This window comes from Lycorma delicatula, chromosome 5 (assembly GCF_047948215.1).
Source record: "Lycorma delicatula isolate Av1 chromosome 5, ASM4794821v1, whole genome shotgun sequence".
Taxonomy (NCBI): Eukaryota; Metazoa; Arthropoda; class Insecta; order Hemiptera; family Fulgoridae; genus Lycorma; species Lycorma delicatula.
In genome coordinates, this window is record NC_134459.1 from 170,618,373 (window position 1) to 170,637,992 (window position 19,620).

Here is a 19,620-nt window from a genome sequence, read left to right on the forward strand (position 1 = left end):
GGGAGTCCAATAACTTTTACATTCCTGGGTCGTGCATATTGCTTCTCGGATTAAAGTTTGTCGTTAAAGATGAAACTTCTTTTTTAAGTGAGGAATAATTCACCTCCAGGTCTTTCACTGTGTAGAGATATACCTTGAGGCGATCTTCAAAGCTATAAATAATTGTTTCTATGTGGGATATCCTTTCACTGAACATTTTTTCATGTTCCTTAAACATTGATTCTAAAAGTTGTCGTAGAGCAGTGAAAGTGTCTATGACCTTCTTTGAAGAAGTTTCTCGGCAATTGTTACATTTCCACTGCTGCTTTTTCTGCGAACTTTTGGCCTTCCAGGTTTTAGCGGCAACACAAGAACAATCGCAGTGGAGATCAACGTTAGAAGCCCTACGTGCAATAAAATCACCATGGCAAATCACAATGGCAAGTTTTTGGGCACCATAGCAAATCAAGTGGGCAAGTCTTTATCAAAAGACTTAGTAGAAGTATTCCACAATTTATTTTCTATATAGATTTTTTGCAATTATCTGATGTTATTAAAATAACGTTAATTATTGAAAAGATGATGTAAAAGGTAGAAGTTGATATAAAGTTGGTGTAAAAATTCATATAAGTTAATGTAAAATTAGAGAGGTTAGGAATAAAGATGAGTTAAAAACATATAAAAATAGTTTTTTAAGAAAAAATAATAAAAGTCATGAATCCTCTTCAAAGAATTTATATGTAAAACAAGAAACCATAAGAACAGTATATCACATTTGAAGTGAAATTTTCCAAATCGAAAACGTAGAATTCAATGAAGCACATACGATCACAACTGACGCGTTATTATTAATAATAATAATTATTATTATTGTTAACAATTTGAATCATGATAATTTATCATTGTCTAACAATTCAAATTCTACTTTTATTCTTAAGTATTCAAAATTTCTAGTTTTTTTGCGAAAAAATATATTTTTATAACTGTACGTAATGAAAACAAACGGTAAGAGTCACATATTCTGGAGTCAATCTGCTATACCCCATTATCTGATCCATTCATTCTCTAGTGGAGAATTCTCTACCACTGCAATGCGCAAGAAAGCTAATTTGTACCTAGAGTAAAACTATTTCTTGAAATATTCTTTGAAATTATTCTCCAGCTGCAGAACTACAGAAAAGGTGTGAAACTGTGATGCCACCACATGACTCATACCAAATGATCCACACATTTAAACCAATATTATTCAATTTCTTCTGAATTATTTCATAAGAAAAACTGTTATAAAAATTCATGTGCGTATTTGATCTGACAATATAAGGTATTTTTATCTGAATTTATCCGCTGAAATAATATACGCTTTAGAAAAAGTGATCATGCCTCACAAAGGATTACAATTAATTTTGAAAAATCAAAATCTGTCATCTTAGTCATATTCTGCGAAACTTTTTAAGTTATGGGAGATATAGGTTTCTGGTTTCACTGAATTTTAAGAATCCAGTATACATAAAAGTGTAAAATGTCAAACTCAAAGTGTAAAGTGTCATTTGTGAAATGATCAAAGTTATGTAATTTGTCAAATGTCAAACTAGTACCTTTTGTGCAGAGTATGAACAATTGCTTGAGTAACAGTTTTTATATTTTCTGTCTCTAAAGGCTGTTCAAGATCTTCTCCACACATTAGTAAATCATGTATACTTCCAATTATCTCAAATCTTTTGTTTAGGTGAATTTTGCACTCTGGCTGCCTGGAATCTCAAGAAATGTTTCTTGAATTAATTGAAACGCTTCACACATTTTTACTGATTAACAGTAATCTTTAAAATATTTTAGGGTTGATCACCGCCTAAAGGAAGTTTAGAAATAGATCTAACACAGGTGTAATCTTTTTTAAAGTAGACAATTAGACAATCATCCCACTGTAATTTATTAGCAAGATTAGACAAACAAAACAAATATTCTTAATATTTTCGTTAAGTGGAAACCAGGGGTTGATAGTGCATTTAATTCAGTTTCTTTATTGAATAAATAATTTATATCTTCATAGTTAATATGATTTCAAATTATTATTAAAGATAAAATATCCAAAATAGTTTTGTTCAAATTTGCTTTCAGTTTCATATAACGCGATACCCTTTCACAAAACTTGATTTATTTCACTTATCGTCTAGAGATACAGAAAATTAATCTTTAAGCTCTGGAATTTTGACGTGTTTTATTTTATGTCATTATTAATGTAAAAAGTTCTTTTTTTAATTTTAAACTTGTCAAAATATACTTAAATTGAATCAGCTGGCTGTTGACTCGCTGATTGAACTACCGCTGGTGTAATAACGGCAACAAACTGATTAACTGTCGCCATCGTTTAGGTTAGAGTAATATTTGATAATCTAGTTTCACTTCAGTATGGTGTCATGAAGCCTTTTGGCTTAAATGATGCCGGTTTTAAATTATAATTTTATGTTTAGTTATTTTTATTCCTTACATTTCTATTTATTTTGGAAGTTATATAATCAAAATTTGTGCCAGTACAAGAAATGTAATGCATATTAAATGTTTCCCCCCAAACTACAAAAACCCTTACATTTTTATGACTATAAACAGAAAACATAATGAAATCAGAAATGGCGCATAATATAAATACGAAATCCCAAGGTTGCTTGTGGAGTACCTATCTGCAGGTAAATAATCTTTTTCGCTTATCTATTAAGTTCTTAGTTAAATTTTTTGCTTAAGTTCTGTGTTAAATTTGTTGTATTCTAAAGTCTGTACATTATTGTTACCGAATTTAAACTGGTGTATTGCTCCTATATAGTTTTTTTAAATTATTTGAAATATTCATTATTGTTTAGGAATTTAATTTTATTAACCACAAAAATTATTAACATTTTTCAAGAAGTTAAATTATCCTGATCCATTCTGCAGTCCCTCTTCAAAAGGACTGCAGGATTGATAAATTTTGTTTATGTGCAGTACAACTTAAGGTGGACTACATGATGGACTCAGTTAATTGGCCCATTTCAACTACATTTTTGGTGTGTGTTATCCCTTCTTCCTTAAATAGTTACCATGGACTTTTGTCAGTTACCACCTTGGGTCTTTCTATAGTTCCATGTTGGCATCTTGATGTAGAACAAGTTATGTGTTTAGCAGTTAACATGCAACCAATGTTAACCTGCTACATACAACTTTATTAAATATTGTTCAATTATATGTACAAAACATTTTTGTAAGTAGATGCTTGCTTTATGCTGATTGTCTAAGATATTGCAACTGTGGTTTTGTTTATCAAATTGTGAACGTTTTTGTATTTTTTTTTTCTAGTAAGAATTTGTGAAAATGTTTTTAAGCTGTTATAATTTTAAAATTATATCTGTTTAATATGCTTGTTGTAAGTGTTTAATAAGCATCTGCTAGTACAACTTATGGGTACAATGCTGTCTGGTTGGAAAGTATAGCAATCTGAGATGTTAGGTAGATTTGTTAAAATAGAATGAATTGCATTTCCCATTTTATTATAAAATTGGTTTATAAGTTTTTGAGTGCTGCGCCATTTTTTTTTTATCATTCTAAAGGTTCCTTAAAAGATGTCCCAAATTCAAGCTTACATTGATTTGTAGGCAGTTGTAGGCAGATTTGTAGGAAGGCAGTTGGGTATGATTTAAGGACAGTCTGATCTGATTTTATTTAATTAATTTACTGTTATTTGAATTGACATTTTTAAAGGAATCAATTTTATTGTAAAGAATATCCATTGTATTGTTAAGAATTATGATTATTTTACCTTATTAAGTTGGTTGAATTGGACTGCAGGAGGGGATGCATGTTTTTGGTAGGCTCTGTGTTTCCTTATATTTTTTTTTATTTCTTCAAAATCATACTAAAAGTTGTGTTAGTATATTCTTTTTAGAGGAATTAGTGTAAATATAATGAACTGATGATTAATTAGTGTATAATTTTCATTTATGTTTTGAGTGCTGAAAATTTTTCTAGGTCATATCAGTGTGACTCACTTGTCATTGCAAATCAGCTGATTTTGAGGTCGAGAGTTCTAAGATTCAAATCCTAGTAAAGCCAGTTACTTATATATGGATTTGAATAATAGATCCTGGATACCTGTATTCTTTGGTGATGAGTTTCAATTAGCCTCTCATATCAGAAATCGTCAACCCGAGACTGTACAAGACTATACAGTTCATTTACATTCATACATATTATCCTCATTCTTCCTCTAAAGTAATACCTTATGGTGGTTCTGGAGGCTAAGAAAACAGAAAATGAGAGAGGTTATATCAATGTGTTGGTCAGTTTGATTCACTGAGCAGTTGTCATTTATATATTTCAAATTGAAATTGCCATATTTTGAATTAATGTTTTTACTGATTAACACAGATCCTTGAATGAATCTATGTTAATAGTTCACATCTATATATCTAACATCAAATCATGTACAGACATTACAGTTTTGAAATTCAGTAGAATAGTTATGAATGATGTGTATCATTAACCGCAAACATATCTATAGAAACTTTATTTTCACATATTTTGAAAGCAAATTGTAGCAGCTAAAAAAATTACAAGCAACTTGCCCTCAAATTACATAGAAATTGTTATAATACACCTTTTCCTTTAATTGTGTAGCTGCTTCTTTGCCTGTGGCATGTTAGTTAATGGTGTCCATCTTAAAAAGTTTAAACTTGTTTAGGATATAGTCAAATCCTAAACAAAGTTGTATTTTTTTTTTAATTTAGTGTTTCTAATTAATGTTGTTGAATTGTGTTAAGATCTTGGTTTTATAGGCTGTATGTTCATGGTTGTCTTTGTGCATGTGCCCTATTTCTATGAGGTGATAAGCTAAAGTTGATTCTGCAGATGAATGTATAACTACTCTATTAAATTTAATTTTTTTTGTAATCACTGCAGTTTAATTACTTCGTGGTTGTTGTGTTTATCATTGTATATTTTGTTGGTTTGCTGTTTTTGATTGTTTTCTGTATTTTATGTAGCATGATATCTATAAGAATATATGTGTAATCTGTGCCAGATGTTTTACTATATTGAGTTCTTTATTGAAGTGGTTGATGAAGGTGTGTTAGTAGCTGATATAAAATGGTTAAGAAAGTTGCATGGTTGTACTATGAGTTGATATGTTGTGGCTTGGTATATCATTAGTTGCTTGTTTTCTGTGTATGTTTTTAAAAGTATGTTTGGCATTTTGAATATGGTGAGATCGTGAAAGTTAAGTTATTTTTTGTGCCTTTTTTTATAACCATAAATGAAATTTAAATTTGGATGTAATTAATTGATGAATGTGTGGATTTTATAATATTGTTCTGTGTTTCATTTAGATGAGCACAAGAGCACCCTCAATATTTGAGGGTGTTTGATAAGTTCCTGCAAAGTCAAGAAATGGCATCCATAATACATACATTGTTGAAGTCAATCATAGTTTACCATATCCTCTTTATGAGTTCACATCATGTTTTAATTATATACAATCATAATTCTGTTGGAGTGATTTGAGTCTACCAAGTTTTGTGATTTGTGAAATATGATGAAAAAACTTTTATGTGGTGATCAAACCTTACTTTTTGAAAGGTAAAACCACACAGGAAGCTAAAGCTGAGCCAGATAAATACTACAGTGAGTCAGTTCCATTGATTAGAATAATCTACGAGTGTTTGGTTATTTACAGAATGGTCGTATGAGCACAAACGATGCTAAACACTTCTGATGATCTGTTAGGGTTACAGCTGCAAAGAATTTTGAAAAAACAATGATTGAATATTGAAGCTTGAGATTTTGTTAAATTGCTAAGGCAATATAGGTATCTCAATTAAACAACTGCATCATATTTTAAACAGATGCAAAAACTGTTTGAAAGATGGGATTCTGCTCAAAATCAAACAAAAGTGTTAAGCAGTAAAGAATTCTAAGCACAGTTTGGAGCCATTTCAATATAATGAAGAGGAATTTTGTGTTTTTACAGCTGTTGCTGAAACTTTGGTATGTTACTAACCTATCTGAAGCCAAGGAACGGAAAAAACAGTGGGTTGTGTTCTAAGGACTTGCTCCAAAGAAGACAAAAATCATTCCATCAGCAGTGATCACTGTCTTTTGGGTTGCTCATGGCATAATCTTTATTGACATTATGGATAAAGTAAAATTATAACTGGACAATATTATGCATCTTAGCTGTATTACCTAAATTGAGGTAATAAAGAAAACATGCATATTTAATGGTAAGGTACGTTTTCACAAAGACCGTGCATCAGTTTACTCTTCTACGATTGTGATACCATTCATTTGAATTACACTACAAAATTCTTCTGTATCCCTTACTCACCAGACTTAGTTAGTACCTTCAGACATTTAACTGTTCACATATTTGATAAATATGAAGATGTGGCATACTGGAAGTGGTTTACATGAAATTATTTCAAAACATCTTTGTATTTTGAAGAATTTGGTGAATTGTACAATAAGGTCGGGATCACCGTCACTCACATTAAACCTAAGTTACTGTTTTATAAAAAACTTGATATCTTTATTATGAAATAACATCTCATCCAATTCTTTGTGTTCTGAATAAACCTATGTATGTCTTAAAAATTATAAAATACTTTTTGTATCACTGTAATTAATTACTTATAAAACTTATGAGACTTTCTTTGTTGTATTTTGATGAAACGTATAATCAAAAGTTATTTTTGCATGTACATAATCTAATGCATTCTAAAAAAGTGATGTTTATGTAAAATAGTATCTTTTTTTCTGAATAAGTGGATATGTGTTTAGTTATAAAGGTACGTACAGTTTCATCAGTAAAATAATACTTAAAAAATAGATTTTGTATTTCATTATTTATTGAACAAATTTATTATTCTTTAATAATTTTAAATCAAATGAATTTATATTAAAGTTAGTAGTACTGAAATATTTACTTACCAGAATTTATTTTTGTTGTATACATATATATTTTTAAATGATCGTTGTGTATGAAATCTTAATCACTAAAATAGCTTGTTTATTTTCAAATGTATACCTGCAGTAACTGTTGTCATAGCGACTTGGGCAAATGCTGGAATTATCTCAATCGACCTACCATTTTGTTGTAGTGGGAAACACAATTTGTAGTGCTTAAAATATATTATAATATTAAGTTATATTGATTTATTATACGTTTTATTTTATTTCTATTTTATAAAACTATAATTACTGACTATATGACAAAATTATGTAATGTCACAAACTGCTTATTAATTAGATATTTGTGTTTGTAGAGGAAGCAGGGTATTTACTTCTTTCTTGGTTTTCATACTATGTAAAGTCAATTTAATTGTAAGATATTCATTACCTATGATTGTGAGAGTGAAAATAGTTTTAGAGATTTATGAGGGAAAAATGGATTACAGTTATTGCAGTGCAATATAATTTTTTACGTGTTTATGTTTCAGTCCAGTGCCAAACCAATATACAATGATGAAAATAGTGTGCCAGATTTGATTGATAAGTTATGTAGTAAACTCTCTGATGATCTTGATATAGATGAAGGAAGTAAAAAAAGAAAAATAGTTAAAAAGCTTAGAATATTAGCATATAAAATTTTATTGAAAAAGACACAAAGCAGTGATGTGGAAGGTAAATAATTTGCTAACATTAATTGTTTTAATCCTGTTAATTTAAGTATTCATTATACCATACTACTTTAAGATTATTTAGATATTTATGAACTACTCTGTTAATAAATTAATAACATATATAGAAATAGACTGAATATAGAGGTTGACTTATAGTATTAGTAATACATCACTATTTATTCAAACAATGATCTGTTTTTGACATATTCTTCCAAGATTCAAGATGATTTGACGAAAATAAAATCTTATTCCAAAAATATTCCATATATTTTATCAACAGCTAAAAGATAACCTTACTTGAAATTAATTTAAACAACAAAATATCTGAAAAGGTTGCATAATATTATTGTTTATTTAAAATTGAAATTCATGAAGTAAATGTAATACAGTGGATCAATGTCTAATAATTCTAATTATCTTAGCCTAACTCAAGCCTAAGAGTTTGTTCCCCATGTTTGTCTGTTTTACCTAATATCAAGGGTTTAAATAAAATATTAACTTAAATAGATTTTTATAGTCAAGTTCAGTCAACTGGATGTAAGTTACTGTGAAATCAACTTACTGGTCAATAATCACTTACTGATCTTAAATTATGTAATTTGTAATTATTTTTGGGAAAATTTTTTCTTAATTAATTAATTTGGGTACTTTGCTTTATAATGGTAATGGTGCCACTCCATCTTTCTTTTATTTTCTCATTAGAAATACAATTTTAACATACTGCATTTGAAATTGAGTAATTTAAACAAATTTAATAACAGAAACCAATTTTAATGTTAATGAATGAGACATGTACAATGATGTCATCAGTCAAAGTTCATTTTTCTTCAAATTGATAATCATTGTTATTCTTTTATTTCTATGATTTCATATTAATAATAATCTCTAACTTAAGATGATGCCTTTTCCTGTTTGCATTACACAGTGCACTGTGTTTACATATTACACAGTGCATATGTTGTTTTGTGAGGATCAGTTTTGCAATAAAAAATTAAAATGTGGACCTTCCTGCTAGAGAAGAAGCTGCCTCAACATTTTTCTGAGATGCAGGCATCCTTCCTGATAAATGTATTTGCAAAAACAGCCATAAGATGACATCGTATATGTCAGAAGCAGTGATACGACATTGTAGCAAGCATACATGTCACACTAAAATTGGTATGTGGATGGGCAACTGGTTTGCTAATTCTAGGCTATTGTTTGTGACTGCTGTCCAATTTGTATATTTATAGTTACATGAATTAACATCTTTAAAGTGGTGTGAATCAATTAATTTTGTCAGCGTGCGACAATCAACTGGAATAATTATATGTGGGAAGTATGTGTGGATATGATGAAAGAAGAAATTGGTTGTACCAGGAGAATAGTCAAGATCGATGAGAGTATGTTTTGTTTTCTTGGAGTGGGTTATTAGAGAAGTTTGTTGGGAAGAAGATAAGTGCTTTTTTCATTAAGGTACCAGATCGGTCTTGCCATCTTAATGATTGCCATCCAGGAAAATATTGAGCAAGGAACATATATTAGGGTTAATGACACGCATATATCACTGACTATATCTAACAAGCATATTTCACGCACATGAAAGTGAACAAGTTCAGTTTTATGGACCCTCAAACATGTGTGCACGCACATACCATTGAAAGGTTTTGGCCATACCTGACAACCAGAAATTAATATGTGACAACAGGAAGTCCTTTTTTGTGTTAATTATTTTGCTGTACTTTAAATTTAAACTTATATTGTTTTACTTTAAGCAGAAGTAGGAAGAGTACAATATGAACTAAAGACAGGAAAATGAATATGGTGCCTTTATAAAGTAGCTTAGTTTGTACTTTTGTTATTGTAATTTATTTGTAAATTACTCAGAATTTTAGTTGCCAAACAGTTTTGAGATTGATATTCTTTAATTCTTCCTTTTATATTTTTAAATTATATTGGTTCTACACTGTCTACTAAATACGTCTACTTGTTGGTATATCAGTTTCAGCACTTTACACATATCACATTTGTATATTTGTTTATAGTCTCTTATGTAGTTTTCTACAATAATAAATAATTTCTAAATTTCCAGACACAACTTAGAATTCAATTTATTCTAACACAAAAATTATATTTTGATATTTAGCTCTATTAGGGACCAGCTTAAGAAATAAAGTTTCCTAAGAGCTCCCTCTTAGGAAATACAGTTAATTAATAATTTTGTCATCAAATTTTTGTCAAAAACAAAAATTAACTATCATAGTTCTCTATGGCTGTTTATCATTACTCTATGAACTAAGATTCATATAGTGAGTTCACAAATTCAAAATGTAATGAAATAATAAGCTGTTAAATTTAATTTTTTTGTTTTGTTATTTTGTAGAATTAAAAATTGTTTATTTAATCAAATAACTATACCAGTGATTAGGAACTGTATAAATTCACATAAATTTCCTTTTTTTTTTAATATTTCAATGTTGACAAAAAGCAGCAGTCTTGTTTGATAAAAATTTTATTCTAACCACTGTAGCATGTCAAGAAATTCTAATTTCCTATAGACTAAAAAATAATTATTAACGTTAAATCACTTGAATTGCTAATCATCTTGAACAGCAGTATTTATTTTTGCTGTACAATAATAACTTGTAAATTCTTTCTCTGAGTACTGTATTTGAGGCTGTAAATATATTTTATTATAAAAAGACTGCTTTATTATAAAAAGTACATGTTTTCATATGTTAGGCATACACATGATATTTCTTTGTTGAAAAGTCAAATCATATTTAATGGAACTCTGATCTCTCTTTCTTTAGTGTGCATAATCTGTTTGTGGGTGTGGTACTTTTTATTGTATACGTTCGTATTACGTTGTTACTGAAGTTGTAAGAGTTGCAGTTTTTTGTTCATAAATTTATTCAATCTATTTTTGAGAGTTGATCACCCCATTTGTAATCCTATATTTAATTTATTTAATTATATTTAATTATTAGAAATGTAAGTTTAGTAATAGGAGATTTTTTCTAAAATTATAATAATTATAATTATTAAGATTTAATAATGATAATGATAGTTATTAAGAGAATATAATAAATCACAGTGTGATTTATTTTTAATATATTGAATCAAATTTATACAGTCTAATAACAGACTGCACCTCATTACAGTTTGGTATTGGTCTTGTGATTTTAGCCCTACTGTTTTTGAGCATCACAGATTGATTTAGCTTCACTTTTCTGTAAATGCATTTACTAAGAAAAGATAAGATGTTAATATATTTTCCTAATTTTTACTTTTATATTATTTGAATATTTAAAAGGATTAATATAATTTAAATTATCTTACAATTTTTTACATTTCTTTCAAAGAATTTTTGATATCTCATGTTAAAGTTGATTTGTTATTGTGGTTTCATAATTTAGGAAACTACTTTTGCTTTATTTCCAAATAATAATTTAATAAATTTAGTAATAATTTAACTCCTTTTTATGCATATGCATTTATTAAATTTCTTATTATTATTTTTTATTTTTTTTAATATTGGGGAATAAATATTATTTCCCTTAGAAAATATTATGCCTTGATTTATGACAAAAATGAGTAATTTTTATCTTTTTAATTGTACTCTTTGTTCCAGTTTTATAACAGATGTGACACTTGTAAAGTATGATTATTTTTATGACACATGAGGCATCAGTCAGAGGAATTAATTATCTTTAATGATGTTTGCCATATATCCAGCCCCTATAGTGAAAAGGGTGATGAATATTACCGTAATTTTGGTTGGATTTAAACCATTTCAATGAAAAGGCAGTAGGAAGCAATCTACTTCTCATTCCTTGATCCTGGGAAAGAAATTTATTAATTTTGTGAATGGTTTAATCATTTTCAGGATTGACTTGTGATTCTTCCCCAATTATTGGATTATGGGCTCTAAATAAAAAAAAAAAAAAATTATAAAATAAATGAGGTGTTGATTAAAAGAAAAAATTATTAGTCATATTTTTTAAATTATTTAATTAATTTTTTTTTTTTTTTGTAGCACTAATTGACTACTTTTAATCGTAATAACACTGCTTTTAAATTACTGAAAGAAAGGACTCAGATGGTTTTGTAAGAACTGTTTAAATTAAAAAATAATAAATATACATCTAATAATAATTATAAATAGCTATTGTATGTTGTTCTTAGATGTGGACAACATGAAAGGGTTGAGTCATAGGCAAAGTAAAAATGTGTGAAGTAAGTGCATATTGCTGAAAGAGAAAGCTACTCTTTAATTCAGTGTGTGTGTGTATATATTTATTTATTTATAATTTTTGTCATTTGATGTATTTATTTATATGGAATGAACTCATGACAGAAAATGTATAACAGTGACAAAATACATATTAGTGTTACTGTAATCTCATGTAATAACACCCTTCCCCTTCTCATTTATTTATTTTCTTTTTACGTGGATTTTTGTATAAACTTGTCATTTGTACATATGTAATAATTATAATAATAATAATAATACAAAATAGTGAATGATAGAAAAATGTTATCCTAAGAATAGAATAATTCTGTCTTGGTGATCTCATAAATTTTAATTTCACTTAACCTTTTACCTCTGATTTTACTATGTTGAGTAAAAGTTTAGTATGAAATATATGCCTGCAATTATCTAAGTTAATATTTCTGTAAATTTTGTGTTTTTATATAATTTTTATGTAAATTAAATTTGCAGATATTAATTTTGAACATAATGATGAATTGATAGCAGCACTAGTGGATAAAGTGTACGTTAATGAGTTATCTTCATCATCATGGACCAAGAAAAAGAATCAACAGTTACATAAATTAGTTGATTATTTTTCAGAATGCATGTTTGAAAAACCAATGTTTAGAAATGTTCTAACATTTTTATTACATGCTTCTGAACCTAAACGCCGATTAAGAGATCAGGTAAATATTTATTTTGTTTATAATTTTTGTCATCATTATCATCATGACTTATGTGGTCATCTGCCCTATGGTAAGAATATTGTCCCTTGCATCATGACCATCTATATCCTCTAATTCCAGCTAAACTTTTGAAATTAAAATTTCTCCCATTTCCTTATGTATTGTTTATAAAATTATAAATTTACTCTTTTCCAGCCTCTCTTTTTTGTATCTTTTACTGATCATTCTCTTATTCTTTTAATCAATCTATCTCTTCTCGTGATATGTCCCAGACAGTTTTCCTATTCTGAATTGTTCTGATATGTTTCTATTCTGGATCTCTCCCTTCAAGACTTTTTAATTTTTTACTTTTTAATTCATTTAATCTTCTCCAATTTCTTCCTTGCTAACATTTCAAATTTATTTTGGAAGTGTTTCTTAGTTTTCACATTTCACATCTGTACTGAAGTATATTCTAAACATAACACTTTTCAAGCTTTGAAGAAGCCTTAACTCCATCCAACTACATAATATTTCTTTCTTCAAAATGCTTCCGTAGTCGTTACTAATCTTGTTTTTAATTCATTTGTGTTTCTGCAGTTTTCTGTTTACATGACACCCAAATATCTATTTCAATTTACTTGTTCAGCTCTTTCTTTTATGTGAATATTCATTGGCTAATTGTCTGTTATCCTTATTCTTTTTATTCTCCTAATATTAATTTCCATTCCATACTCTCTCATGGTGTTTGAAATCATGTATCGCAATAGACTGCTCTTAATCTAAAAATATGCCATTTTTAATCCTTGAACACTTTATTTTCCTTTTTTCTACATTAATCCTTAAATGCTCTATTAGATAAGCAGCACTCTTGCCTTACATCTCTTCATAGTTCAAACCTCTCAGTTTGTACATCCCATATTATCATAACTGTTTTCTGATTCAGACTAAATTCTTTAATTAATCTTTTTTCTTCAGTCTATTTTTTGGTATTACATTTCTCCAATTAAACTCATATTTATAAAACATACATTTATTCCTTTACCACTTATCTGCATACTATTTCTTACCAAATTCAATTTTTTATACGAGGGTTTTTTTCAAGGTCCGATCGGTCGCTAAATAAAAACCCGTGCAAAAATTGGATGAACCTTTGAGCATATGTTTTGCCCAAAGTCTCTAGTATGGCCTTCAATCATCCTGCGTCACTTCGTTTAGTTCTAAACACGCAGCTGGCATGTAAACATGTCTACAATAATAGCATCTCCGCCAAGTGTGAAGTGCGTGTGGTAATTCGATTTCTTCAGGCTGAGGGGTGTAATGCTGCTGAAATTCATAGACGAATAAGTAATGTGTACGGTGAAACTTCAATGAGTGACAGTAAAGTGCGATAATGGTGCAGGAACTTTAAAGCAGGACGTACAGATGTTCATGATGCAGGCAATCAGGGAAGGAAGCGAGTGTCAACCGATGATCTCGTTGAGCAAGTGGATGAGGCGATTCGAGAAAATCGTCAGTTCACAATTTCTGTATTGAGTGATTAGTTTCCTGAAATTTCAAGGTCAGCTCTCTACACCGTTGTGAGCGAGAGACTTCAGTACCGCAAACTGTGTGCGAGATGGGTTCCCAAGATGCTGTCCGAACATCACAAAACAATAAGAATGGACGCCTCCCTAACGTTTCTCCAGCGCTACCACAATGAAGGAGAAGATTTTTTGAACAAAATTGTCACATGGGACGAGACATGGGTCCATTTCGAAACTGAAGAAACAAAAGAACAATCCAAACAGTGGATGCAATCTCATTCTCCCAGTAAAACAAAGAAGTTCAAGTGAACCTTCTCCAACAGAAAGTGTATTGCTACTGTGTTCTAGGACCGGAATGGAGTTCTCTTGGTGGAATTCATGGAACGTGGCACGACCATCACTGCAGCCTCATACTGCGTGACTCTTCAACATCTACGAAGGGCAATTCAGAATAAGCGGAGAGGAATGTTATCATCAGATCAGGCATTTCTTCATGGTAATCAGGTCTTTCTCCATGACAATGCTCGGCCGCACACTACAGCTGTAACAAAGAAGCTCCTGCAGCATTTTTGTTGGGAAGTGTTTGATCACACACCATACAGCCCGGACTTGGCTCCACCCGATTTTCACCTCTTTGCTCACATGAAACACTGGCTAGGAGGACAACATTTTGGCACAGACATCGAGCTGCAGACCAGCGTAGAAACATGGCTGAAAACACAGGCGGTTCCGTTCTATGATGAGGGTATTGGAAACAGTGTGGTTTTAATTTCGTGATCGATCGGACCTTGAAAAAAAATTAACCCTCATACTTATAATGCTCAGGCTGATCAGCTTCCTTTTTCTGTCTTACCTTTTTTATAAATATATTTTTTATTTACATAAAAAAAAGATGAAAAAGCTTATTAGAGGTCTAAAGATTTTTTAAAATCATTTTTATCACTTTTTTCTAAAAACGGTTTGCTAAATTAATTTTTCTATTAAAATCATGTATTTTCAGTTTCTGAACAACCTGAATCATGTACTGATGAACATTTATATTTTGGAGTTTGTATTCTATCTAAAGTGCTATGAGACAGGTCTAATGACAATATGTTATTCTGTAAAATAATATGGACTCTAAATAAGGCTTTGACTGTTTGTAGTGTGTGGATTTTTTTTTTATTGGGCTTGGATGATTTTTATTCGACACTAAACCAGTTGCTTCAATATTTTTTACTCATGTCTTACTGTGTAAACTGATAGTTCTGGACTGTGATTAAAGTTGAAAGTGATGATGGAAATGCCCATCACACAACTCCATAACAGTCACCGGTTTTAAAATGCTTTTGTAGAATACATATAATACACTCCTGACATTGCTCCATGCAGTAACAAAATGTGGTTACCGCATGGGGTGCATAGAGTTGAAAACAGAATGACATCATAAGAGTCCTTCTTATATAAACTGTGGCTCTACAGTGAAAGAATATCTTTTTTTAAATTGTCTTACCAATAATTATGTTTAAAAATCAACTTGAAAAATGTCATTGTTCATATATATTTTCTTATAACAAACTTGTTATATAATAATATTTTTGTTTTTATAAATATATTTTGTGAAATACTAGCAGACAAACAGTTGGTTACATTTTATAACAAAATTTGTTTCTTGACATATACAGTGTGACAGCAATGTCATAGTTACTATTGGGGCCATTATCTTTAATTAGATTCAGGTTCTAGGTCAAATACAAAAAAGGCCATACAAAATTAACTTTAGACTCAATGTCTACTTTCCAAAAACTATACTTACTAAAAAATTTATTTGGGATAAATTGGCAGTTCTATTAATAATTCTCTCCTCATCAAATTCCATTGTAATGAACTGGCTGAATTATAGCATTTCCAGCCACTTCTTGAAATACTTCCATTCTTACTTAACTATTAAAAAAAAAAACTGGGACTTCATAGAGATTAATACTGCGATATATGAACTTTTTTTAATGATAAAATTACTTTTATTTGTCATTCAGTTTTTTTCCTCTAACTTCAAGATTTATTATTTTATAATTATATAGATTATTTTAATTATTTAATAATTATTTTTATTGTAAAAATAATAATTTATAAATTTATGATTTTTTCAACAGGCACAGCAATCGTCTTTTGGATTAGATCTTAAAAACCTTGACCTTGATTCAAGATTTCAGTCACTGCAATCAAATAGTAATTTCTATGATACATTTAATGGAGGAATGCCAAATTATTCTCCACAATCATCATTTGATGTTAGGTTACCGCTGGATTGTCAAAATAATCCTATTATAAGTAAAATATCTGGAGTTAATGATTATCCATTTCAGACTGAACCAGGAAGTGGATTAAACTTATTTGAAAAATATAGCTCCTCATGGTCACTGAATAAAAATAATAGGTAATACATCTTATTTTGTTGTAATGTACATTTTAAAAATAATATATCACAACTGATAAGAAATAAAGTGTTAGTTAATTTCATTACTTGTGTACATACAGTTTTCTTTATAATGCTAATATATATATGCTTTATTTGTTTTATTAAAAATTTACTTTTTTGTCGCTTAGTGCTTTTATTCATTAATTAAATTTGTAATTAAAATGGTTTTGATTCATCAGAACATTTGTTTTAAACAAAAAATGATTAATTAAAACATTTTAATTGTTGAGATATATGTCTACAATCTCAGCCATTTATATAATATATATTCTGTTCAGTTGATATAAAATTTTTCTCTTGTTATAGTCCATTAGTAGATAGATAATAAAACTTTTATTTTAATATCATATATGAATATATTTTTATTTATAAATTGAAATTAACATACAAGGGTTATTTTTTTTCAAGGTCTGATCGGTCACAAAATTAAAATCACAGTGAAAATAAAAAATTTGTTATTTGTAACAAGTACTTACATAGTTATGCTATTTCTCTACATAGTTGCCACTTCAATTTAGACATTTGTCGTAGCGTGGTACCAACTTTCCAATACCCTCGTCATAGAACGGAGCCGCCTGTGTTTTCAGGCATGTATCTATGCTGGTCTGCAGCTCGATGTCTATGCCAAAATGTTGTCCTCCTAGCCAGTGTTTCATGTGAGCAAAGAGGTGAAAATCAGATGGAGCCAAGTCCGGGCTGTATGGTGGGTGATCAAACACTTCCCAATGAAAATGCTGCAGGAGCTTCTTTGTTACAGCTGTAGTGTGTGGCCGAGCATTGTCATGGAGAAAGACAATGCCTGATGACAACATTCCTCTCCGCTTATTCTGAATTGCCCTTCATAGACGTTGAAGAGTCACGCAGTATGAGGCTGCAGTGATGGTCGTGCCACGTTCCATGAATTTCACCAAGAGTATTCCATTCCGGTCCTAGAACATAGTAGCCATACACTTTCTGTTGGAGAAGGTTCGCTTGAACTTGTTTGGTTTACTGGGAGAATGAGATTGCATCCACTGTTTGGATTGTTCTTCAGTTTCAAAATGGACCCATGTCTCGTCCCCTGTGACAATTTTGTTCAAAAAATCTTCATTGCAGTAGCACTGGAGAAATGTTAGGGAGGCGTCCATTCTTATTGTTTTTTGATGGTCGGACAGCATCTTGGACAACCTTTCTTTTTCCTGTTTAGCCTCTGGTAACTACCATTTCGATAATACTTCAAAGGATGAATGGGGATGATATGTTTGAGTGTAAATGAAGTGTAGTCTTGTACCTTCTCAGTTCGACCAATCCTGAGATGTGTGGTTAATTGAAACCCAACCACCAAAGAACACCGGTATCCACGATCTAGCATTCAAATCCATGTAAAAATAACTGGCTTTACTAGGACTTGAACGCTGGAACTCTCGGCTTCCAAATAAGCTGATTTGGGAAGACGCGTTCACCACTAGACCAACCCGGTGGGTTATCTTGGACAACCTGCACTTATTGTTCTGTACATTACTTCTTCATTAAATATTAGTTCATTATATTAGGTACTAGCCAAAAATTTCTAAATTATAACACTAAAAGCAATCTCATCATATCTAAATTTTGTTCACAACTATCACTTTTAAAATAGTTCTTTGAGTGATCAGACACTGTTCTTGGCACTAAGCCACAAATGGAATGAATTATGAAATTCTTCTTTGGTGAGTGTGTTCAGCATTGGCTGTGACTATGCTTGAATCTGTCTTGTCAAATCTTTGCCAGTTTGCCTTTGGAAAGAGAAAAAAGTAACAAGATGCAAGTTGGATGAATATGGTAGATGACAAACAACCACAGTGTTTTTTTGACAAAGACTGCTGCACAATGAAAGCAAACTTGGATTGTTGTGAAGGACCTAGTCATTCCTACACCAATTCTCTGGGCATTTCCTTCTCATATCCACCTTGTGGATATCCGATCTGTGTTGAAGAAACAATGAATGAGGATTTGTTGTTGCTCTTTACGTGATGGGTTATCTTTGGCCGAGATGAAGATTAACTTTTCAGCAGGGATTATTGCTGATTAATTTCAGGGTCATATTCATGAACCCAACTTTTGTTACCTGTGACGGTCTTGGGAAGGAAATTTGGCTCAATTCATAGCAGTTCTTTCAGTTCACTGCAAACATTTATGCGATGTTGTTTCTGTTCGTCACTTAAGTTGTGTCGTAAACTTTACAGCATTCCTTCTCTTGATAAAATCCACTGATTTGGACCATATGATAATCCCACAATTTTACAGATATCATTTTGATGGTCTGTCAACAACTTCCCAAAATTGCATTCTTCTAAACAGTAATGAATTTCTGGTGTAATGCTGTTAGGTGGTCATCCGTATTGTTTCGTCATCACCGATTGATATTCGGCCTTTTTTAAATATTTAAACCACTCATATGCTTGTGTCTGGCTTAAAGCATCATTATTGAACTAACACCTTATGTGTTTCTGCAGCTGTTTTACCAAGCTTAACCCATTGATGCTGTATTTAATTGCTTACACAGCTGACTTAGAAATCATATTTAAATCCCATGGCAGTATGTTGGAGAACACAGTAGTACATAAAAAAATCAACCAATAAAGATTTTTCACTGAAAATGCCCCACAGTTCCAATTACATTTGTTTTTATGTTTGTTAGCCTTCCATATAAATCTGGAGAAGAATACCAATTATCTAAAAACAATGTGTGACCTCAGTCCAAAAATGGTTCACACATGTCGATCACACAACATTAGTACTAGCAGGGAGAGTAGGATTTGTCATATCATCACCTACATAAATTTTTAAATATAAACAATAGCCTGAACTAGATTCACAAATTTTGTAAAATTTATTCCAAATCTTGATCATTTAGATCTATTAGATTGCACAAATTAAAGGCGACCTATGAATAACATTAGACTTTCATCCAAAGCTATGTTCTGAGAAGGGAGATGTAATTCAGAAAATTTTGTAGAAAATTGTTGTATGGCAGGCCTAATTTTTTTTAGTTTATAATTTTCATTATTATCAGTAGTGAAATGAAAGAAACATGAAATTAGCTTGAAGCTTTCTCTACTCATTATTACGTGAAATATGGGTGTTTCAGTGCATC

The 19,620-nt window shown here is 30.3% G+C and overlaps 1 protein-coding gene across 1 annotated transcript in view; it reads left to right on the forward strand.

The window, feature by feature from the left end:
- The first annotated feature begins 2,193 nt into the window (after positions 1–2,193).
- Positions 2,194–19,620, forward strand: part of Grip163 (gamma-tubulin complex component 6) — a 62,863-nt gene continuing 45,436 nt past the window's right edge. Inside the window, exons 1-4 of the mRNA XM_075367517.1 lie at positions 2,194–2,660; positions 7,437–7,620; positions 12,325–12,542; positions 16,180–16,463. Of these exons, the coding sequence (XP_075223632.1) occupies positions 2,592–2,660; positions 7,437–7,620; positions 12,325–12,542; positions 16,180–16,463 (755 nt within the window). The 5' untranslated portion in view covers positions 2,194–2,591. The remainder of the gene's footprint in view (positions 2,661–7,436; positions 7,621–12,324; positions 12,543–16,179; positions 16,464–19,620) is intronic.